Genomic DNA, 25,640 nt, shown 5'->3' with positions numbered 1-25,640 from the left:
ATACTAGTGAACTGGTGATGACCATGCTAATGTGCCCAGGCAGGTTTGTGATGACGTATACTAGTGAACTGGTGATGACCATGCTAATGTGCCCAGGCAGGTTTGTGATGACGTATACTAGTGAACTGGTGATGACCATGCTAATGTGCCCAGGCAGGTTTGTGATGACGTATACTAGTGAACTGGTGATGACCATGCTAATGTGCCCAGGCAGGTTTGTGATGACGTATACTAGTGAACTGGTGATGACCATGCTAATGTGCCCAGGCAGGTTTGTGATGACGTATACTAGTGAACTGGTGATGACCATGCTAATGTGCCCAGGCAGGTTTGTGATGACGTATACTAGTGAACTGGTGATGACCATGCTAATGTGCCCAGGCAGGTTTGTGATGACGTATACTAGTGAACTGGTGATGACCATGCTAATGTGCCCAGGCAGGTTTGTGATGACGTATACTAGTGAACTGGTGATTACCATGCTTTTTCTGTTGTTTTTTTGTTTGCTATTTTGACCATAATTTACGTCAACGACACTATCAAATCTGTCATTTAAAGAGCAAGTTACTCCTCTGTTTCTGCCTTGTGAATTCTCAACCCTATAAGTATTGATTGGCTATACAATCTAGCACCACCAGAGGCAATGGATTAATTCCCTGGTAGGCTGGGGACAGCTAGGGGAGCGAGTGTCTGTCGGGGTGCTCATTGGGAGAATCTGACAGATACACAAAGATTAGCAGCCATTCACACGGGGCCGTGAAGTGGTCTGGGGGCCCTCAGAGGCAGATAAGAGAGGGGCGGGGACGGTGATGATGAGGCTGTATTGTTCTGTAAAAGGGGCATTTCTCCCTCCATATTCAGTGCAGCAGTTATGGAGCATGTATTAAGGAGCTGGGAGAGTGTAATCATTATTGGTTGTGACTGCGCTGACCTGACAGCTGGGCCCAGTCTTGCTCCAGTGCTTGTTGTACAACAACAGACATGCAGTTTGAGCACACAGACACACACACATACACACACACACACACACGTAGAGTACACATATATGCACAAGCACACACATGCAGACACACACACACACACATATACATATCATATAAACACAGGGAGGGGGTGTTAACATTTGCTCTATTTCAAAGTCAACTGCAAAATCTAAATCTAAAAACAATTACTGTTGGCTGCAAACAAAAGTGATGTGTCTGAGCCAAAACCAGCATGCTGTGCTGCAACTAGCTCTCACAGTCTCACTTCAGAATTAGACGTTCGTCCTTGCATCAAATTTCGAAGTTGTTACAAATGTCAAATTTCAAAGGGTTTAAAGTTAAATTAACCTCTTAACCCCTCATTTTTAAGGTTAGGGTTAACTATAGGCGTTAACCCCCAAAATCCTAAGGTTAGGTATTAACTCTGAAAGGTTAAGGTAAGGGTAAGGTTTGGGATAGGCTTAAAACTAAAATCTCAAAAACAACCTTTTTTGCTGGATTCGAAAATGCAAGCTTTGGCACCAGAGGCAGATGATAACAACTCTCAATGTTGCCCCTAGTGGACGGTTTCCACATCATCTCCCAACATCCTCAGACATGAATGGACGTCGAATAATGACTTCACGGGTAACCTAGCTGGCTATGCTAGGGCTGCTGAATGGGCCAATCTGATAAAATGGCACTGATGCTTTGTTTCCTAGTTATGATTTAAACAGTGTTAGGTATGCCCAATTAGCTTTGTTTACGTGGATAATATAAATATAGTCTGGGTGGTACGTTGTCATTTCACTTTTTATAGCAAGAGCCTGTTATTACTTCCATTCATAAGCCTACCATCTTTGTTGTCATCATAATAATGTCATGGCCTATTTCTGTATTTCAGATAATCATGCGTGTACAGTTGTACACACACGCGCACACATACACACTTTATCATTCGCTGCTTGGTATCATTTGTTCATTAATAAGGTCATGTATTCTAGGTGAGTACATCCTTCTCAAAGCTGCCTGCTGAGGTTTAAGTGGTGGTGGTAAAGTCTTCTCGGACCTCACTCTGTCAGCATGCTGAGAAACTCAATAACACGGACTACATTGACTAGCTAGGCCTACCATAGTACAACTGCTAGGCCTACATACTCATAACAGAACTGTTTGGCCTGCAGACACACCCAGAACCATAGCATAACTAATAGGTCTACACAGCACCACAACCATAACATAATTTCAGATGTAGGATCTTCATTTGATAACTCTTTTGTTGCTAAGCATTTTTCTGCACAGCAGGGGATGCAAACTTGTAGTGTATTTGAGTATTAAAAGGCTTCTGAAGTTTGTCATTTTGACTTTGAAATTCCAGACTTGATTTGCCCTAACGACAAATGTATCAACCCCTACAAAACTGTCCATGAATTACAATCCACATAATAATTCACATTTCCTATTGCTGCAGGATTATTTTCCTGTTGAAGCAAACTGGCTCAAAATAAGATTCTACATCTGTAATAGGTCTACACAGATCTAGAACCATAACAGAACTAACAGGTCTACGCAGACCGAGAAGGCTTACAGTGAGGGCCTACTGACCCGGCACCATAACAGAACTGTTGGGCCTACAGACCCGGCACCATAACAGAACTGCTGGGCCTACAGATCCAGCACCATAACAGAACTGCTGGGCCTACAGATCCAGCACCATAACAGAACTGCTGGGCCTACAGATCCAGCACCATAACAGAACTGCTGGGCTTACAGACCCGGCACCATAACAGAACTGCTGGGCCTACAGATCCAGTACCATAACAGAACTGCTGGGTCTACAGATCCAGCAGTATAACAGAACAGCTGGGCCATTTCAATTGTCATTCCAAACTATTTACTCTTCCATTCATGCATTTGTTGAGTAAAACTATAACTAGTAAGTGAACAAGTTTAAGAATGAACACTAAAGTAAGCTAAAGAAATGTAAATGCTTACTTTGTGTGTTCTTCATGTTTCTATGTCAGAGATTGTGACATCATGTTTCCATGTCAGAGATTGTGACATCATGTTTCTATGTCAGAGATTGTGACATCATGTTTCTATGTCAGAGATTGTGACAGGCAAATGTAGGTGAGTTTGACAGCATGATTTAACAGGGCAACCTGTGATTGCTACATCAAAAAAAATTATGTATGATACCTATTGATTCTTGAACAACTTCTAAATGCCTCATGAGCTCTGTTCAATTGTCTTACTCTATCAGAACCCAAAATATAAGTTTGTTTAACTACTTTGTTTGTAAATAAAGTAAAATTGTTAACAAACACTGATAGCCTGAAAACATGGTAAAAACTAAAATGTTGATATCATTAATGGTCAGCCCTTGCATCCATAGCTCTGTCTATGAATTTGAGAGAGGTTACATTTCTCCAGCCCCATCCCTCAGCTATTTATTTACCAAATCATTGTCAGGGGGACCACTTTGGTATTTTTTGAACTGCAGATTTCCCTTATAAGGTTCATTACAAGAGACAGTCACTCAAGACTGTGTAGTAGACCCCTCCAGCCACCTCCTGCAGTGTCCAGGGCACCTGGCACATGAAGACGTCCTCTCCACCATGTTGGTACAGCTGCTGCTCCTCCAGCCCAGCCTCCAGCCCCAGACCAGCAACAACAGCTGGAAAGAGATGAGGCTTTGTCTGGCTCAGTAGACCCGAGCTGTTAACAGGGGCAATCTGATATTAGTCTGGCCGCAGCACCCAGTCGAGGGGCCATGAAAGGGCACTGACTGCTGGTTTCATCTGATGGACGGACCAAGAAGTCCCATAATAGGGACACAGAGAGGGGACTATGGAATTTGGAATTTGTATATGACCAGCCTGGAAATATAGCAGTGAGTTTAGAAGATCGTGTTGATATGACTGGACTATAGCATACCGGGGTCGTATTCAGGATACGTAGGTTAAGGCAGAATGCTGGAGGCATCTTGAGGCTACTACTCAGGTGGAGATCTTTATCCGGAGACGTCACCTCATCACTTCATTCATCCACCTCATCACTTCATTTATCCACCTCATCACTTCATTCATCCACCTCATCACTTCGCTGTGGAACCAAATGGAACCAAATAACAATGGGATTGATGGAATATTTCCAGGGGATACCTGTTGGTGAGTAACCCTTTTCATGTGTCTTCCGGTTGGTCCTCTGTCTTCAGGTTAGCCCTGAGGAGCTGAGGAGGAGGAGAGGACGTGTTTGTGTTGGACCTGGCTCAGCATATCCTGAGGATAAGCCAAGGAATGACCTCAAGTAAATGTTTGGCTGTAGACATGGCAAAACCCTGAATTAGTCTACCTTTGGATTAGGGACAGACAGAGTAAAAATAAACATAAACCTACATAGCAATGTAGCTTTGAATCAGCCTGGTGACTGTACCACATTGGCATATTATGTTCTCTCTGAGTGGCAGGTCAATCAGCCTGACCATCCTTTGTCACAGTTATTCAGCATAAGAGAATGTAGGCCTATATTAAGCAGGGTAAGTATTTATTACAGTATTACAGTTTAGTCCATGGGTGGAGCAGATATTATCATTGTCATTATAATTTAATAATGTGGGTTATATTTTGGTCATGAGGTCAAGTTATGAGGTCAAGTGTCAAGCCTACATTTTAATCCATCACAAACCTTACTCAAAAGAAGGACAGATTATAGATATACATACAAATAGCCCATATGACAATCATGACAAGCATTACTCTATTCAGTGAGAATAATCCCTAAATTGATTGAGCATCCTCCTATGTACCAGAGTCCTTCCTGATAAGGATCTAACTCTCTTTAGCCCCTCCCACTCTGTCCTCTCTCTCTCTCTCTCTCTTTCTTTACTTTCCTCCCGCTGTCACTCCTGACTTGGCCTGGCAGCATGAAGACTAGCTTGCATTTTAATTTGCCCCTGAAGTTACTTATTTCATTATCGATCATCCGTAATGCTGAATCAATGTTCATCTTGTTATGTGGACCATATCCGTGTAATACAGTGATAGCGCGGCCCACAGTTACTCACTCCTTTTACAAAGTGACTTTACCGTAAAATCAATGCCTTGTGTTACTGATACCGGGGAAACTGCAGCGGGATGGATAGTGAGTGGGCAGTCAGTAGGCAACGGGAGAAAAACACACCTGCAGATGCAACGTTTTATAGGCTAAAAGGCAGGCACTCACATCACATAGTGCTAGTGCGGCGTCCAGTTGTATCACCTAATGCGCGTTGCAAATTTCTGTTATTGGATATGATAATAGTTTGTAAGAATGGTGTCTATGAATGTTTGAAAGCTATTGTGGCAGGATTGATATTTATAGAATGAAAGTCTAGGCTACTGTCTGAAAAATCAAACAATGTCAGATATGGAATGCACACCGATTGACGTTGGTGCAGAAGCTCTATTGGTCCTGTTATTGTAGTGTTGCAGTAGCTTATAGACCTAAAGGGTAATAGTGGGTTAGATAGATTTAAAAACATAATATAAACAAAAACAAAAACAATTAGCCTACTAATAGGCTACTCTTATGCCTACTACTAATGTTAATAATATTGCAATAACATGATAACAATAGGCTACTTTGCGTACTTTACCCGATAAATGATATATACGCCACAGAATTGTGGTGGTATGTGGGGGTTATATCATATTTTCATATCGGTGAATTTTGAAACCACAATCCTGCAGAACTGCCAGAATTTCGCTGAGGACATGTGTTGGTAAATAACGACGAAATAAAGTGACCTGGGACGGCTAATAAAACAAGTCTGAACCTCTCAGGACCGGCCGCAGAATATTTACCAAAACAAAGCAGCAAGTAGAGGAGAGAAAGAGTGCACCGAGACCGAGCAGGCCATTTGACACCGGGAGCTCTGACCTTACCAATCAATTACTGCCCGTGGCTGGCGGCAGCTCTACAATTTACTCCCAAATTCACTCTTTATAGGCTCGTTTCTGAAGCTGAGTCTTCTCCCCATCTCTGATGAGGCAGGCGAAAGAAACTCCCGATAGATATTAGTGCAGACGTGAACAGTGAGCGGTCGACTCGATCTGACTGCTGTTAAGTAATGCAAGTCTATTTGGGATAGCATGCCATGTAGGCCTAGTGCATATAGAAGAGGTTCCAAACTGATTTTGGGTACAACTGGAATATATAGGCTTGTTTAATTATTTACTAACATTTAAAGGCGTAATTATTCCTAATAATTGACTGTTTGGCAGGGGGTCAAAATGGACATTGTGTGGTTTGTAGTATATATTTAAAAAAATCTAAACAACATGTTGGCCAAGGCCCATAATCGTTTTCTTGAGTTGTTTTGCTAATTATAAATGGTGAACATGGGCGATCGGATTGAACCCAAAACTAAAACTAAAACGTAGCAGTAAACAGTCACACTTGGATATGAAAACAGTTTCAGGATACAATAACAAACTATATGCTTAAAGGTCTATGTAAAGCACATGTTAACTAGTTATATATAAATCACATGTTAACTGTGCTCATTTATTTTATTTGATGTTATAAAACAGTTTAATAAGTTGCAGTCCATTGACTATTAATTTGTTTCAAATTGTGAATAAGGATTGCACTGTTAAAATTCCTTACTTTTGCGCTAATGCAAATCGAAGTTATCTATTTAATATGCATGGTTGGATTAGTGTAACGTAATTAAAAGAATATTATTTAAATGATCCCAACAGTAAAAAAAAAAAAAAGTACTTTAAATGTATTTTAAAAGTACTCTTGCTTTCGGTAACTACAATTCATTTCTTAAACTATTTCATTGCTTGGATTATGTCCCTCTGCTCTTTAGGCACGGCGAGATGTATTGCTCTTTTATTTCTTTAATGGGACAAGAACATATTTTCAGATAAAGCAAGTGGTACAGTTTTAACTCCACTACTCTGAACCTAGCCAACCTCCCAGTCTCAGCAATGTTTGGATATTTCCAAACAACTCAACTCTTAAAAAAACACCAAAAGGTCAAGAAGTTAAGGCCTTATAATAGTATGCGAAGTTGTTATTGATTGTGCTCGTGTTCAGTGAACTTGTAAAAGGCCCTTCGTTCTCTGATGGCATAATGTGTCATTGTAGCTTCACACAGTGTAGGCCCATCGTCATTGTGGGGTAGAACACGTTCTACATTATTCGAGATTTAGGCTAAATGACCAACATGGCTTTTATTGACCATAAATCGGTATGGAAATATTTGTAAATCAATTTCGTCCCATATATAATCTTTAGAACAGTTCGCCCTCATACCCTAATGAAACTTAAGATGCAAAAAAAAATGTTGTCTAAACAAACTCTGCAAGCTGCTGGGTTTTACTAACGTCTCCCTCCAAAGGAATAACAACGTAAACCCTTTTTTGTCAAGGCAAGGCAAAATGTGATATGGACCTCTCTTTCTCTCTCTCTCTCTGTATGTATCTGTCCCTCTCTCTCCCTCTCACTGAAACACACACACACACACACTTCACTTCACCATCCCCCTCTTCCACCAACAGCCCAAAACATCAAGGGTCATTAATTGTGTTTTCTTTTCAAATCCTTTGTCACCGCAATTAACCGATTATGATCAGAAGGCTCCTTTAAATGGATTCCATGTGTGATAAGAAATGTATTACTTGTTTTCTGTCGCCTAGGAGTTATGGAAAAGATTCAAATGAGTCATTTGAATAGCCTCTGTTTGAAGGCTTTGATCTCACCTCTTTCTGGAGCTTCATATCATCATTTGCGATGTGTTGCTGGCGTCTTGTGTGTTGCATAAGGAACCACGCTTGAGCGATAGATCCGTGTATATTTGCTGTTGAAAATGATGTGAAATTGTGTCATCTGTATAATTACCCTCAAGTAAAAAACAGCCCTCGAGTCACTCTCCTGTGATTGTCCTTTTTTTGCATGACCGAAACATTAGCCTACATGGGTTATATTATAAGAATAGAGACATGTATAAATATATTTTTTAAAGAATAAAAATAGGCCTATATTATTATTATTATTGCTATTATTATTATTATTATTATTAGTGATGATTATGATGGTGATTATTGTTATTATTACTATTATTATTCCTAGTAGTAGTAGTAGTAATAGTAATAGTAGTAGTAATAGTGGTGGTGTGGCTGCCCCAGTGTTTGGTGCATTTGATTCATATATCCATCGTGTGTATGTTATAGAGTCAAGCGGAGAGGGCAGGTTATAGGACGCTATATGGAGTGGAGTGGAGGTAAGAGAGAGAGCTGAGAGTCTTAATGTTTGATGGCTATGCCAGTTTCCCGGGTCGTTGTGAAAGTGTTAAGTTAGTGCATCTGTGTTTGATTGGGGTTATAAATCAGACGGAGTCCTAGGGGCCCCGACAGGTCCCGGGGATGAGACACGTGTCCATCCAAACGCGGAGCGCCTCCGAGGGGACACTAAATGGCAGATATGTCGTTCACACTCACACTTCCAAACACCTTTTATATTATAACACAAAGAAAACACGAACGTTGGCCGTTCCAATATTCAGCATTTCCATACACGTGTGACACTTGACACACATCTTACACTAACTTCTTCACTTATTTTAGTTGAACTCATTCAAGTAACACATTCCTCCCTCCATCTGAAGGCAAATATCAATGTTGAATTTCTCAGCTCAGCTGTAAAGTCTGGGCCCTCCGTTCTCTCTGCTGCAGGTTGGTGTGTGTGTCTGAGTGTTATTGACTGCTATGTAGTGATTACCATGCCGGTTGGATGGCATCAGCCACTCGCTGTAATTAATAACCTCATAATCCAGGTTCGGTTGGGTGTCAAGATGCCAGCACGTTAAAGGGGAACACGGAGGTTCTGCATTGAGTTCATGGAAACAAGGCGTAGCCTTATAGTCTATATGAGAAATTATAGCTGCTATTATCCCTCCCAGACAATGATATCAGCTCCAAAAGGAGATTAAAGGTTTAAACAAGTAGGCCTACATAGACATAGACCTAGTTCTTGGAAACCGGATCTCATCATTAAAACTAAACTGAGATTGATGAGATTTAATCTCGCTGTCAATATTGCTCTGAGATTTATCATATTCAAATAAACTGCAACAGCAATGCATAAGTCACCACTGTAGTTGTTTTGCAAACGATGAACAGACATATGATGGTACAAAGACGGGGATGTAATACGATTAGGGATGTTTCCTACATATTTTTATATATTGATTCATGGAATTTCAATTCTGACTCCCTTGCTTTGTTTTAATCCGAATTATTTACAATAAAACCATGGTTTTGTCAAATTCATCAAGGGGATTTCTTAAAGGTAGCCTAATCTTTATGAGCGATAGTCTTGTAAAGATTATATTTTTCCTGGAAGGGAAGCCTTGGTACATACATACAAAATTACATTTTATAAGATTGTTTTTAACTGGCCTAACCTGTTTACAAATAGCTATGGCTTTCCGTGCAGCATGAATAAAATCTGTGATTATTAAATCAATTAAACCACTTGCAACTATTATTATTACTAATATTATTAGGCTATTATTATTATTATTGTTATTATTATTATCCTCATCATTATCGTTATTTTATGACACTATTATTATTTATATCAACATTATTTGTATTGTTGTTGTTCATGTAAAATATTTTTTAACCTCAATATTTTAGTTTCCAGTGTATCACTTTAAATGTATATCCACCACAATACGCAACGTGTTAATTACTTATCGTTGCCGTTGACGCCTACACTTTGCATTCATTAACAGCGCAGGCGGTAATCACCCATGCAGCTTTTCATTTCTTGACAACTTTCTCTCTGAAGTCAAATGGTTACATGCTAACAGAGTGATGTCCCAAATGAAAAGAGTGATTTGAGTCCGATCCGCTTGCCAATTGTTAGAAGCGTCCGCAACGGTGTAAAACGGTGTAAGAAAACACAACTTGACCATAGACTTGTAGCATACGTGAGTCCAAATCACTCGATACGGGCAAACAACATACATTTCTTAGGTCTTTCATTCCAGTGGACATGCCTTAACTGAGTCGCGGCTGCACATACGTGAGACACATGCATTAGAAGAAAACTGGAGACACTAGGCTTATGTGAAGTTAATCACTCAACAACACTGAAATATTTACTAGTTGTGCAAATGACCACAAATTGTGAATTAACACTAAAATGGGGTAGGGCTCAGGCGAACAAATAACAAATTAAATGATTGGCGAGCCATCAAATGAGATTTGAAAACCATTCAAATAAGAGATCGCGACGTCAGTGCACTTATCCAGGGGAAATACAGGAGAGAGAGAGAGAGAGAGAGAGAGAGAGAGGCGCGCGGCAGAGCGAGAGTGTGTATAGGGGGTGAGATTTGAGAAATGGGAGGGGCTTCTAAACGACTAGAAATGTCAATCAGAGCAAAGAGTCGCAATAATCTAAGGCAATCTGTAAGGACCTGACCTTAGTCCATCCAGATCAATAGGGAAGTGAAGGAGGAAGGCGCAATCGGATCGTTTACACTGGCTGTTTTTGAGGAAATATAGACTTCCCTTACACTTTGTTGTACTCACTGTAAAGTGGATATCGCAGTACGCACCGCGAGGGCGATTCCCTGCTTTTTGTGATTGCAGCAGACTTTTTCTACGACCATGTCTTTTCCGCAGCTGGGATACCAGTACATCCGACCGATATACCCACCGGAGCGCCAGGGTATCAGCAATGCCCGAGCCGGGACGGAGTTGAGCCCGTCCGGGGCACTCTCAAACGTTCTCTCAACTATGTATGGATCACCTTTCGCCGCAGCAGCACAGGGCTATGGAGCATTTCTGCCCTATTCAAACGATATATCAATTTTCAATCAATTGGTGAGTGCCTTTGTTTATTTATGCCTCTGGATTCCTTAATTTGCTTTTCCCCCCATCCAGACTAAAAAAGAGAAAGGGCGAAGTGACGTTACGTTATTTAGACAATGGTCCATTCAGGACTAAACAAGAAGACTCGTTGGTCAACTTTGTTATTGACTCCTTTTTTTGTAAATAGTTAAAGTAGCTCAAAAGTAGCACTATAACTGAAATGTCAGTCGAAAACCTATGTTTAGACCACTAGAAAATAAAGAAAACAACTGAAATCAAACGCAATATATTAAGTGTGTATACATGCATCTTGAAATACATTGAAATGTTTTGCAATTGGTAGGGAAGTGTTATAAATCAAATAGTTTTGTCGCGAACTGGTGCGTAACAAATAAAAATGTGTAAGTTTTGCATATGGTAATGCTTTTGTTGGTCGTAAACGCAGAAATCACAGGTCCTATGTAAAGAAAGATAAATGTGGTGATAGTTGCTTTATATTGCATATATATTGCATATATTAGCCTATATGATTTGGTCTTACTTAACATAAAGCAGAATTTCATTTAGCAAACTTGATTAATCTATCATAATATCTCACACATCCCATTGGGTCTCTGCTCTTTGTCTTTTAGGGTGCTCAGTATGAGTTGAAAGACAGTCCAGGCGTACAAGGACATCCAGGATTTGCCCACCATCACCCAGCGTTTTACCCATATGGCCAGTATCAGTTTGGTGACCCGTCCAGACCCAAAAATGCGACCAGGGAGAGCACGAGTACACTGAAGGCCTGGCTAAGCGAGCATCGTAAGAACCCCTACCCCACCAAGGGGGAGAAGATCATGCTGGCCATCATCACCAAAATGACCCTCACCCAAGTTTCCACCTGGTTCGCCAATGCCAGGAGGAGGCTAAAGAAGGAGAACAAGATGACCTGGACTCCCCGGAGCCGCACAGACGAAGAGGGAAATGTTTACAACAGTGATCACGAGGAGGGAGAGGAAGGGGACAAGAGGGAGGATGAGGAAGAGATTGATTTAGAAAATATCGACACGGAAAATATCGAGAATAAGGACGACTTGGATGATCAGGATGACCTACACGCTGATTTAAAATTAGATGGTAGAAGCGACTCTGAGATTTCAGACGGCTATGAGGATTTACAAGGGCCCGATCAGAGATTTCTGAAGGCTGTAGTGAAGGAGGGCAAAGACATTCACGTGGACCGGGGCGAGCACTTCCACCACCACCATCACTCTTTTGAAATGAAAGCTTCACAACCGAATGTCGAACAACTTAAACTGAATCCGGTGTCCATCAACTCGCCCCCATCAGAAAATAACGCAGCCCCGGCCCAAAAGCCAAAGATTTGGTCTTTGGCGGAGACAGCAACAACCCCTGACAATCCCCGCAAATCTCCACAAATGAATGGCAGCAACACAGTTGGGCCCGCCGCCCAGACCATAATCAGCCCTCATCACAGACTCATATCTTGTCCTGTTGGGAAAATCCAGAACTGGACAAACCGAGCTTTTTCTGCCCACCAGCTCGCATTACTGAACTCTAACCATTACCTTGGACTGGCGAACCAGGCTTCGGCTAACGGGCTCGCCCTCTACAGCAGGCAGCAACACACGCAGGACAAGAGTCATAGCTCAGACACAGCCGTCACAGGTACATGTCACCAACACTGAGGCTGGCGAGCCTGACTGTTCATTATTACTCTATTTCAGACATTACTTATCCCTCTTTAACGCATTAGCCTACTTAAATAGGCCTGTCCTGGACAGACATTTTGAGGCCGTAAAGATGATCATAAAAAGTGTGTTTCCATGCTGTCGTTTATGTGACAGAATAAGGTGGCTTTGAAGCTTTGAACTGGGGGAATACAGACAGAGGTGGTCGGAATAAAAGGCATTGGTTTTTCATGTTATTATCAGCTGGTTTATTGTGAGAATGGATTATTATTCATGTCCGAAAATTATTTTTAAATTCAGCAGTTGGCCCCATATTTCTTTGTCACATACCTACTTCAGTATTGTACGTGCTTGTATTTAACCCGTGACTGACGTGAAGATTCCCAGGCAGTAAAATAAAGTATAGACTAAATTCACTGAGACAGTGCTGTGCTCTAGTTATAGACGGGAAAAGGAATGCATTTTTTAAATGTATTTTATTGCCATTATTATTTCAGAGAGATCTAGTGCCTTGGAAGCAGAGAAAAAGTTGTTAAAAACAGCCTTCCACCCAGTTCATAGACGGTAAGAGACATGTCATCTTTATTTTATTTGGATATATTATTTTTGATGCACATCCTATTTTATCGTTGACTACCACATTTACTCAAACTGCAGCCCGTGTGTTGTATTTGTAATCGACATCGAATAGATGGATTCCTCCGTGCTTGTCTTATTTCGTTGAGGCCTCAAAATTATATTTGCATATTTGTCATGCAAAACCCCCAGCTCAAATTTACCACATTGGTTTTATAACCGGCTCTCATTTTCCAAAAGCAATCTTTACTTTATATCACTTTTGTTTTCAAGCAATTCACTACCTTGCAGTTGTAGGTTATTATTATTTTCCCTTTGCTGAGTGTATTTATTTTCTTGACCCGTGTGTTGCAGGCCTCAGAATCAACTCGAAGCAGCCATGGTTCTGTCAGCTCTCGCCTCCTCCTAGACTTTGACTTTTTCTCTTTCTTTTTATGGTTTTATTTGAATCTGTTGTAAGGAATGTAAAATAAGAATAATACATCTGTGTATACTTACCTTGTAAGCATGTCCTGTGTAAACCTGCTAATGTTATAATGTATGAACCAGTAGTCTGTGAGTTTTCTTTTTCTTTTTCTAAGTTCTGTGAGGATTTGATGTTCAAAATGTTTTGTATATAAAGTTAAGAAAATGTACATACTTGTGAACCAAATTGTACAAGAAAGTCTATATTTTGGCTAATAAATGAACTGCTGCAACTTTATTCAAATCGCTTGTGATTTTTGGGACGATGTTTGTCTGATGAATGTTTTGTGAAAGGAGAATTAGTTGTTGTGGGCGTTAGATGTTACGAATTAGATTTTGAAGTGGTGCAGAATTGCAGTGCTTTGCTTTTAGCATGTGTGTTTGTCAGCCTGCGTGGCCTACGGCGAATAGGCTTCATCATACTTGGTTGTGATAAGTAAATATTCTAGCAGGATTTGAGGCCTTTTCATATGAGGGACTTAAGAGTAATTAGCTGATTATTGCATCGTACATTTGGATATTACTGTTCTGGGATTATCCTTATTGAGGCGTAAACAGACGAATTAAAATGAATAATTCTTTCATTAATTTTCGTATGAAAATTGTATGGCATATGAAGAGAATTTATGTAGGCCTACTGACCATTTCGATGGAACTCTTTTGGACTGAGAGGTTAAACATCGTATAGGCTGGCTATGCGTAAATGGGTTGTGGTGTTGTATGTACGATGCAATCTCAGTTCGCGTGTAATATTTGTGTTAGGCCTACTACATGTTTTTTTATGCATCTTCAATTTGGTCAGCCGTTGTGGGCTGCACTGCTAACCATATGACACCAATACATTGTGATATCATTTATTTAGGTTTGGTTCAACATCTAAGATCATTTGCATGTCAGAAGCGTTGTGAGACAAAGTTTATGTAAAGTTGGAGTTGGAGCTCCCTCTACAGTCAAATCTAGTCACCATCGTCGATTCTGCGGTCTGGAGAAGACAGGGATAGGGATATTTTAACCTAAATCACAACTTTCTATTGTAATTATTAATATGTAATCAAGCCATTGAAAATGTATTTTCATATAGGTACATCGTAAAAACGTTTGTCATGGGTTGGCATGCATTAAAATAAAACCTTCTCCAGCGTTACACTCAATTGACCTAAATAGGTTTAGGGATATGATAATTGCATTCTTAACAATTAATTGATCAATGTTTTTTATATGACCTTTATTTGTACATATTAACTTGGGAAATGTTCCTGCTGCATAAACACCATTGTTAATTAACAGGCCATATAAACAAATAAAATAAATGGGGCGCATATTCACACAATTCGTTGTTTCAGTATCCTTTAATTTAGTTTTTTACCTCTCAGTTTATTTCACTTCACAAAAAAGTATTAAACGTTTAAATTGTACATTTCAACCCCCTCTTCAAAATGGTTGAAAGGTGTTCTAGGCCTATGACCATTTCCCCAACTTGTCAAGGAAAGAAAAAACAGGCTCGGCCTACTGCAACAAAAGAACCAAGGAAAAACATTACATCCTATTGAATTTGCGACATGTTTACAGTCAATTGTGTAGTGAAATTAAGCGCAGATTTCGAAATAGAAACGAAATACGTGAAAATAAGACACTTTTGTAGATTTATGAATGTGTTTGAATTAGCCAATTAAATAGTCTTCTTCAAAAACCTACATTGTTTTTCCTAGAAAATAGAAGAATACAGACAATATGGCTTCAAATTGTATGGGGAGCCCCAGATTTCCTTTTTCCCTCTTTGTTGAATTTTTTTTTTTTATCATACAAATGGCGCATTCTGTCACACATTCCACCAATTGAGCGCGTTTTGGGTTGATTGGCCAATGGAGAGCAGGACCGCTTTGTTTTCAGGGCTCGCTCTGGGATGGTTACATAGCAGCGCAACACAACAGATAGAAAAGCCCAACATTTCCAACCGACATTCGAGGCTGTGCTTAGAGACCCAGCCTGGGGAGAAAACTTTGGACCAGGGCTTGGTATTCTACTAAGTAGGCTGGCCTTCACGCGCTCCTCTCACCATGCTGCCTTCCTGTCCAATCAATTATCTTCCTGAGAGCCCTCTATCTAACTGCGCGCGCACTATGCATATTTATAAGTCGCAGCGGCTAGTTGTGACACTGATTGATGTAATCATTTCTCTGGTTTGTGCCCTCTTTCACTCCGAAACGCACCGGCACCACGAGCTCTGGCTGCACCGCGCGGCGCAGGAAGTAACACAGAGCGAGTGACCAGCATTCGCCTATCACCGATGACCCGCTAAAAACACATAGCACAGGTCACGAGAGAGAACGCGCTTCCCATACCAATAAATGCGCTTCCCATACCAATAAACATGCCCAAAGATGTCTCGGTTGTTCAAATTAACTCTAGCCTACAATGGAACTTAAACCCACAGTATAAAAGTACATTATATTTGATACATTTAAATGTAACCAACATATACAGTATCACACTTAATCACACTTAGTATTAAAATGTAGTCAAATTGACAGAATAGATTGACATGATATTACATAATTCTTCATCAAAAACAGGCATTACAAATACTTTTTCCTGTCAGTGATAATGTGGAATAATAAACTGTAAAGAACCCCCACAACTATCTCCCCTCCTACTCACACATACACATGTGTGCGCACGTTCATTACGATCATAAATATTGATGATGATTTCCTCATTGTTCTGGGGGATGTTAGTTGACAAGGGATCTTGATCATGAGAATTCAATCGGAATGCTACTGAAGGGACAGCGATCGTTGTTCAGAGTGCAGAGGACCTCTTCTGATTCGTGCATGAAATTAGGGATTACAATTCCTCAGTACAAACAAACGAATCATGCCTGTGTCTATGTCGCCATACGTGTCAAACCTGCTACGGGTTGAACAGAGAAAATGGAATGCATTAGCTAACATTTCGCTCAGAGCTACACACCACAGCGCATGCAGGGGCCATTTCCAGCGGGGCACGGTGTGTCACTCATTTCCCCGCGTTAAGTGGATGTCCTCGTGCCTATTGAGCAATAATCAACACTGACTCCTCTTTTTATTTCCTTGCTCCCAGGGATGTTAAATACTCTTGACTGATTGATTCGCCAGAGAGTATGGTTTAATAGCACAACGGATAAAAAAGGAAAGGCAACACACATTTACGGATGGACAACTTGCTTGTGCGCATTTATACACAGAAAATAACAAGACAAAGAACAGCTATATGGTCAAAACGAACATAATTTTGACAAAAAGCAGTGTCCTTAATATAAATGTAGTAGTGTAGATATCATATTCATGAGGAATATGAAATGTGAGAATAAACATAAATACACACACATTTTAGTTTTTATAGACAAGTTCATTCTTGTGCTTGTTGGGCAGTTCTATTTTACATTATAAAGTGAGAGTGATCTGAGGTGAGCCTCATGCACCAAGGCTGTGGGAAACCCAGTTCCTATTGACACGCTGCAAATAAATGGCATTTCAGTCCATCACTAATCACATGTCCTTTGTTGTCCTGAGTGCTGCTCACATCCAGCATCAATGAATAAAGACAGGGGTACATAGCTACGTCCTACAAAAAAAAGGAATGTATTGTAAAAACAGATTTTTTTGGGGGGGGAAATCCAAGATAGAAGATAGAATCATGAAAAGGAAATCTAATCTGTAATTCTGAGCTGTGCATTGATCCAGAGAGAAGGGTGGGCAGACAGGACGGATGGATCGGACGCACGGACGCGGTAGTGCCAGGTTGGACGGTGTAGTAGTGGGGCCGGTGGAGGGGCCTGGCCAGGTCAGGCAGCCAATGGAGCCATCAGAGAGAGATGGAGGACCCATGTGAATGGAGAGAACGAGAACAGAGGAGTAAATAAACAGAAGAAGGGGCCAGAGGTGCCCTGTGAAAGAGAAGGCATGCCCAAATAAAGAGGGTCAGCCTCGTGTTTTCACCTCATCCTCCCCTTCTGTCATTGCGACCCTCGTCCCCCTCTGTCCCCTGTCCGCTCACGCCACACCCCCTCCTGACACAGAGACGGACAAATGTCATCTCCTTTGTGGCCCCAGTCCAGCTTTGAAGAGGACCACTTTCTTTGTCCTGTGAGCTAATCCCTTTATGAGGCACTGCTGATATTCCCTGTCCCCTACAACACACACACACACACACACACACACACACACACACACACACACACACACACACACACACACACACACACACACACACACACACACACACACACACACACACACACACACACACACACACGCACGCACGCATATGCACACACGCACACACGCACGCATATGCGTACACGCACACACGCACACACACACAAACACACACACACACACGCACACATGCACGCATATGCACGCACACGCACGCACACACACACACACACACACACACACACACACACACACACACACACACACACACACACACACACACACACACACACACACACACACACACACACACACACACACACACACACACACACACACACACACACACACACTAGGCACGGCAGGCCCAGAGGGTTGCCCGTTAAAACCCACCCAACCTGGGTGTTAGTCTGTGACCACAGGAGAAGAGATCATCTCAGAGAGAACACATATCCCACCACAACAATATATCTCTGGTACACAGTGTTACAGGCCTTTCCACACCAGTCCAACATGTTATTGAGTTTCCTTTACACATTGGATTTGAAAAGAGCTTTACAGAAAAGCTCTCTCTGTAGTATGTCAAAGATGTGGACCTGCAACTCATGTGCCCCAATGTATGTTTTATAGCCCATATTTATTATTAACTGTGGAAGTGGTGCACAAACAGGTTAAGGAATGGCCAGTGAGAGAGAGAGAGTAAAGAGGGTTGTTCTGTTTTCCCCAGGCCTACTATAGAGGACAAAAGGCCGGGAAGGAGTGAAATTCTCCTGGGCCGGAGCAGGAGAGAGGGAGGGCACCGATTTCATGCCTATTGTTGATGGGGGTTAGAAAGAGGAATTCTTTCACTGAATCCGAAAGGCAACAAGTGGGGAATGGGGGACAGGCGGACAGAGGGAGAGGCGTCTAGGCTTTTGCCGTTCACCCATCTGTAAGATTGTGCTTTTCTCAGCCCCCGTTAGACTCATCCCTCAGCCTCGTCCAAGTTACAGGGCAATTATGGAAATGCAGCTTTGAAGCAGAGCACTGCTCTCTTTATGTTCTTCCCCTGACAAAGCAAAGGGCCTTTTTATCCCACCCCTCTATTAAACATGCTTCTGCACTACCATGCATATGTTCTGACTTTATCCTTTTTGTCACTCAATGGAGTTGCATCTGTTGGTAAAGATTCAACTAAAGACTGGAATAAAGAATGAAATGTAGATATATGATAGTATTTATGAAAGTGTTTTTTTTGTTAACTTGTTTATGGGGGTAGTATATTGAAAGAGTTTGTTGACTATTGAAGACGAGCCGAGAGCTGGTGTATAAAATGTCTCTCGCTCGCCGGCCTCATTGCTCTGTGGAAGAGCTGCATGGTTTTACCAGCGGGAGGGAGGGAGGGAGGGAGGGAGGGAGAGAGAGAGAGAGAGAGAGAGAGAGAGAGATCTCCACTCTCCACCCCACGCCCTCTCCTCACACGTCACTAACAGAGGCACAGCAACCAGCCACTCTACTCTTTCTCAGCTTTGTACATTAGTCAGCGGTGTAGCACAGAATTTAGCCGCATGGTGCGATCTAATAAGACACATTTTCTTCTGCTTTTGAGATGATCACACGGGAGTGAGGTCTCTAGCAGGGCGAAGGGAGAGGCTCTCCGCACACAGCAGAGGCCTTGTACGACAGCACCTTTACACCCCCAACACATCTAACACATGCCAATACTGGCCCTTTCACTCATCACTGTTAATGAGAGGACATATTTTGGACGTTTCCAATATTTGTACAGACTTCATACATTGCATACAGGCCCCTTTATTCCCAATCACATGCAGGCACCGACACTGGTTGAGTTCCAAGTCACATCCTATTTCCTATGTAGTGCACTAGTTTTGACCAGGGCACTATACTACTTTTGACCCATAGAGCTCTGGTCAAAAGTAATGTACTTTCTAGGGAATAGGGTGCCATTTGGGATTCACATACTGTCTAGTCTCCTAGATGTAGAAGGACAAGAGGAAAACTCCTTGAGTCTCTAGGACGTGATTGGCTGGATGGTGGCTGGTAAAGGGAACTTAATCAATTCTTCCTCCTTGGAACACTGTCAAACAAGTCCTTTCTTACATCTTGCCATGAATACATTACAGACTGTGTGTGATTGATTAGAGACCCTCTGGAGAGGGTGAACAGATGAACCCAGTCCCTCAGCTTGATTAATAGACTTTATTAAGAGACTGAGCTCCTTTTTAATAATAGTAATGTAATAGGGAGTCTACCCACTACTATCACTACTCTGGTTTTTCTCCTTCTCCTTCTCGGTTTTTCTCCTTCTCCTTCTCGGTTTCTCTCCTTCTCCTTCTCAGTTTCTCTCCTTCTCGGTATCTCTCTTTCTCTGTTTCTCTCCTCCTTCTCGGTTTCTCTCCTTCTCCTTCTCGATTTCTCTCCTTCTCAGTCTCGGTTTCTCTCCTTCTCTTTCTCGGTTGCGCTCCAAATGGCACCCCATTCCCTATATAGTGCACTTTTGACCCAAGAAAGTAGTGCACTACACAGGGAATAGGGTGCCATTTGGGATGCAGTCATCCTCTCCTTCCTCTCTCTTCTTTGATCCATATCCCTGTATACATTGCATTATATTCATTCATTCCCAGCATCTCCATCAAGCCATATCCATCACATGGCTATCAGCATGGCACCGTGGAGTTTGGAATTTTTCCACTTTGCACACAGAGCAGGAACACGATGGGTTTCTATTTTGTATTTTGTGTCTCTCACGCTGCACAATATGAAAGCATTAAAAAGTCAATTGTTTTTTGTATCTTTTGCAAACAGTCTCTCTTGGCAATTTGGAAGACAGGATTAATGTTGTGTACTGCTCCACATGCAGTTAACAGCCAAATTAGAATGACTCAATACTGGATTCATAAAACGTTCTTGATCGTCAATATATCATAACTGAAATGCTGGTTTTATTGCTCTGCACCTCGGTGGCAGAACTGGTTATCAGTGTTATGACACAGCACAGATTGTTTGTGTAGTGTGTGTGTGTGTGTGCTTGTGTGTATGTGTGTGTGTGTGTCAATCAGAGAAAAAGAGATCACCACAGACGGAGAGTATTTAGGCTCACTCTACAGACAGACAATAAGCTGATGATCAGTCTGCAAGTATAGTACAGTGTGGGCGTGGCAAGGCGGTTGGTTGGGTACAGGTCTTAACTTCCTACCAGGAAGCTAGTCAGCCAATAGCCACCCAGTCAGAGCTCCACTGCTTATCAGTGTGACTGAAACAAGAGAGCAGTGCTACGGTACAGGGCAAGCCAGGCCAGCCAGGGGACACACACAGACACCACCACTTATCAACATAGCTAAATGTTGCAATACACCACCGTGATGTCGGTGATTTATTCAAACAGTGATACTACTGATAGGGTCATTCACAGCCACCACATTCCAGCTCTGACCAAGACAGGTTATGTTTGTTTTACTGAGGCAGTCTAGACAGCCACATCCAGGGGATGACATCACCGCCTAGCCTAGCCTAGCCTAGCCAGACCAGACCAGACATACAGCAAACAGTGTGTGTGTGTGTGTGTGTGCTGCTTGCTTGTTGTAAACGTGGGCAGGCAGTAGGTCGATACTGCAGGTGTGAGGCCTTAGCTGTATAATGATGATGCCTACAAGCGTTGGAGATGTAAACTCAGGTTATTGATCTCCAACCCTTCAATACGGTGAGGAGTCTAACAGACAGAATCAAGGTCTTCCATGTCTGACTGTCTGTTTAGGCGCCCATGGCCAGTCTTCACTCTAGTTCAAAAACTTTTGGGGACTTTTCTATTGGTTCCTTTGCAGCAGGAAAGATCAATCAAGCACCGTATTTCAAATGGTTTAAAATAGTAATTGAACCCTGCTCTGGTCCGCTCGGAGAGGAGAGGACGAGAGAGTAGTGGAGAAGAGGAGAGGACAGGAGGCAAAAAGCACTCCATTCTTCCCAACTTCTCTCTTTGTGCTTAGATAAACTTGTTGTCAGGCACATTGTGGCCCACTCCATGTGACACCTCACTCTGATAATGGCATTTCCATGCAAATGACAGAGGGTGAGAGAGCAGTGACACCAATTGTGTGTGTGTTTTGTTTGTGTGTTTTGTGTGTACAATTTATGCATCTGTTTTTTCGTGCATGTGTGTGTGTATTTGAGAATGAAAGTATGTATGACAGAACTATTCAACAGTACGAGGGGTGCTTTGTGTACAATAGACATATTTAGGAATGTTCTACGTTTGAAGGGAGTTATCAGTACTGATTATCCAACCAAACCAAACTTTATTCATCATGCTAGTTTGTGCTGAAATGGGTTGTTGTGCGTTGCTGGAGCCAAGGTTGTATCATACCACCCCTCACGCTGCCAGTCAGAGATTGAGTCCCAGATGACACCCTATTCCCAAAATAGTTCACTACTTTTGACCACTATATAGGGAATAGGGTTTAATTTGGGGATGCAACCAGACAGACTGGAAGAGGGAGGTGGGGGTTATTTTCGGAAGTGGCAGAAGAAGCGCATGGGCGAGCCGGGCAGCGCCCCATGAATGTTCCCCCTCCATCCCCAGCTGAGAGCCTCCTCTCTGGGCTTTGTCTCACAAGGAGAAGGGGGCACAATGAAGTGGCGCTCTCAGAAACGGGGAGGGGTTGGCGCTGTGTCACTTTGTCCTCCCTCTGAGGGGGCAGTGAGTACGTGCCGCCCTCTCTGTTGTCATGCTAAGACCACAGCACCACTCACTGGAACTGTATCCCCAGTATCCCCCATTCACAGACAGCCCAGTTCAGCCCACATCACACTCTCACAGTACAGGGAAGGAGAGAAACATGGAGGACATTCAATTTCCTTCTCTAATACCCCATGCTTCCTCAAAGACAAAAGCTTGAGTATTTCTCAAAGAAATTAGCTCTGCTCCCATGCAGGAGCCATGGAAAGGAAACGCTTGGTTAGTTGATGAAGAGGAGGGGTTAGGAGTTTGGACCTTCAGGTCCTATGGGACCATCACAATCTTCATAGCGTAGCTTAGTTTTCCTCTGGGATTGACCATGGGAAAAGGCATGTCTAATGTCATTTCACAGGTAGATAAAGCAGGAGATTGGAGAGTAATTGCCAGTAATAACAGATAGTTCTCAGAAATCCCCTGAGACATATTTTCTTCTTCTCTTCAATTTACCAATGAAGATTCGCTGTAAATGTAGCTATGCAGGCTAACGAAATATACAAACTCTGACCTGTGACCTTTGTACTCTAGTTTGAAGGTCATGGCTCTCCTTTACATACACAGATGAGGTCCTCTATCCGGAAATGATAAGACAAACAACAGAGAAGAGGTAAGGTCAGCGAGTTAAAGCAACAGCTGAGATGACAGTTAATTGGCCGAGGGCGGTTGTAACTGTCATCTATTTCCCCCAGGCTGACGAGTCTGACAGGGGATCCTCCCCTGGCCTCGGCCTCTCTGCCTCTCTGCCTCTCTGCCTCTCTCTCTCTCTCTCTCTCTCTCTCTCTCTCTCTCTCTCTGTCTCTCTCTCTCTCTCTCTCTCTCTGCCTCGCCTGCGTGTCTGAGACAGAGAGAGAGACGGAGGAGTGATGATTTTTTCAGAGTTTGTCTGTCTGCCTGGCTGATTTAGCAGGGCCTGGTCCCCGGTCTGGTCCTGGCTACGGTGCGGTGTGAGAGGTTGTGTGTGAGGGAGATAATGGTCCTTTGTCCACGCCACTCAGCGCTCCACTGGCACACAGCTGGCACACAGCTGGCCATCTCTTACACCCCCCCCCCAGTCCCGGCCCGCTACAGAATGCCAGACATACAGTGTATAGGAATAGGGGTAGAGTGGGTTAAGAGAGAATAACATTCGTGTTAATGTGGAGGAGGAGATGTGAGGAGGTGGAAGGAGGAAGCCACACGGCACAGGGGCCTCCTGCTGCCCCCAGGATCCATCTGCAGCTCTGCAGGACACGGCAGGAGGAGGTCCGTTAGTGACGGACAGCAGATAGCTAATGACTTTGACTAAGGCAGGCCCAGCACCTCTCTGATTGGGTTGGGTTAAATGCAGAAGACACATTTAGGTTGAATGCATTCAGTTGTGTAACTGACTAGACATAATACTCTTTAGGCCAACAACCCCCTATTTCATTTTTTATTTTTTATTTCACCTTTATTTTACCAGGTAGGCCAGTTGAGAACAAGTTCTAATTTACAACTGCGACCTGGCCAAGAATAAAGCAAAGCAATGCAACACAGACAACAGAGAGTTACACATGGAATAAACACATTTACAGTCAATAATACAATAGAAAAGTCTACATACAGTGTGTACAAATGTAGTAAGATTAGGGAGGTAATGCAATAAATAAGCCATAGAAGGGAAATAATTACAATTTAGCAATTAAACACTGGAGTGATAGATGTGCAGAAGATGAATGCAAGTAGAGATACTGGGGTGCAAAGGAGCAAAAAATAATAACAAAAATGGGGATGAGGTAGTTGGGTGGACTGTTTGGGCTATGTACAGGTGCAATGATCGGTAAGCTGCTCTGACAGCTGATGCTTAAAGTTAGTGAGGGAGATAAGAGTCTCCAGCTTCAGTGATTTTTGCAATTCGTTCCAGTCATTGGCAGCAGAGAACTGGAAGGAAAGGCGGCCAAAATAGGACTTGGCTTTGGGGGTGACCAGTGAAATATACCTGCTGGAGCGCGTGCTACGGATGGGTGCTGCTATGGTGACCAGTGAGCTGAGATAAGGCGAGGCTTTACCTAGCAAAGACTTGTAGATGACCTGGAGCCAGTGGGTTTGGTGACGAATATGAAGCGAGAGCCAGCCAGAGAGAGCATACAGGTCACAGTGGTGGGAAGTATATGGGATTTTCGTGACAAAACGGATGGCACTGTGATAGACTGCATCTAATTTGCTAAGTAGAGTGTTGGAGGCTATTTTATAAATTACATCGCTGAAGTCAAGGATCGGTAGGATGGTCAGTTTTATGAGGGTATGTTTGGCAGCATGAGTGAAGGATGCTTTGTTGCGAAATAGGAATCCGATTCTAGATTTAATTTTGGATTGGAGATGCTTAATGTGAGTCTGGAAGGAGAGTTTACAGTCTAACCAGACACCATGGTATTTGTAGTCCCATATTTAAGTCAGAACCGTCCAGAGTAGTGATGCCAGTCGGACGGGCGGGTGTGGGCAGCGATTGGTTGAAGAGCATGCATTTAGTATTACTTGCATTTAAGAGCAGTTGGATGCCACCGAAGGAGTGTTGTATGGCATTGAAGCTCGCCTGGAGGTTAGTTAACACAGTGTCCAAAGAAGGGCCAGAAGTATACAGAACGGTGTCGACTGCGTAGAGGTGGATCAGAGAATAATCAGCAGCAAAAGCAACATCATTGATGTATACAGAGAAAATAGTCAGCCTGAGAATTGAACCCTGTGGCACCCCCATAGAGCCTGACAGAGGTCCGGACAACAGGCCCTCCGATTTGACACACTGAACTCTATCTGAGAAGTAGTTGGTGAACCAGGCGAGGCAGTCATTTGAGAGACCAAGGCTGTTGAGTCTGCCGATAAGAATACGGTGATAGACAGAGTCGAAAGCCTTGGCCAGGTCAATAAATATGGCTGCACAGTATTGACTTTTATCGATGGTGGTTATGATATCGTTTAGGACCTTGAGCGTGGCGGAGAAGGTTTGGTGGTATTCGAAATGAATCAAATCAAATCAAATTGTCACATACACATGGTTAGCAGATGTTAATTTTTAGTGTAGTGAAATGCTTGTGCTTCTAGTTCCGACAATGCAGTAATAACCAACGAGTAATCTAACCTAACAATTCCACAACAACTACCTTATACACAAAGTGTAAAGGAATGAA

General features: G+C 42.5%; 1 protein-coding gene across 1 annotated transcript; it reads left to right on the top strand.

Annotated features, from left to right (window-relative positions):
• The first annotated feature begins 10,401 nt into the window (after window positions 1-10,401).
• Window positions 10,402-13,807, top strand: LOC109883646 (iroquois-class homeodomain protein irx-3). Its single transcript, XM_020475678.2, has 4 exons — window positions 10,402-10,846; window positions 11,467-12,505; window positions 13,026-13,092; window positions 13,459-13,807. The coding sequence occupies exons 1-4, from the start codon at window positions 10,631-10,633 to the stop codon at window positions 13,511-13,513; spliced, it is 1,377 nt and encodes a 458-aa protein (XP_020331267.2). The 5' UTR covers window positions 10,402-10,630; the 3' UTR covers window positions 13,514-13,807.
• Window positions 13,808-25,640: the final 11,833 nt, after the last annotated feature.

The sequence above is a fragment of the Oncorhynchus kisutch genome, linkage group LG8 (genome assembly GCF_002021735.2).
Source record: "Oncorhynchus kisutch isolate 150728-3 linkage group LG8, Okis_V2, whole genome shotgun sequence".
Classification (NCBI taxonomy): Eukaryota; Metazoa; Chordata; class Actinopteri; order Salmoniformes; family Salmonidae; genus Oncorhynchus; species Oncorhynchus kisutch.
Note: the sequence above shows the minus strand (reverse complement) of the source record. Positions and strands in the feature narration are given on the sequence as shown.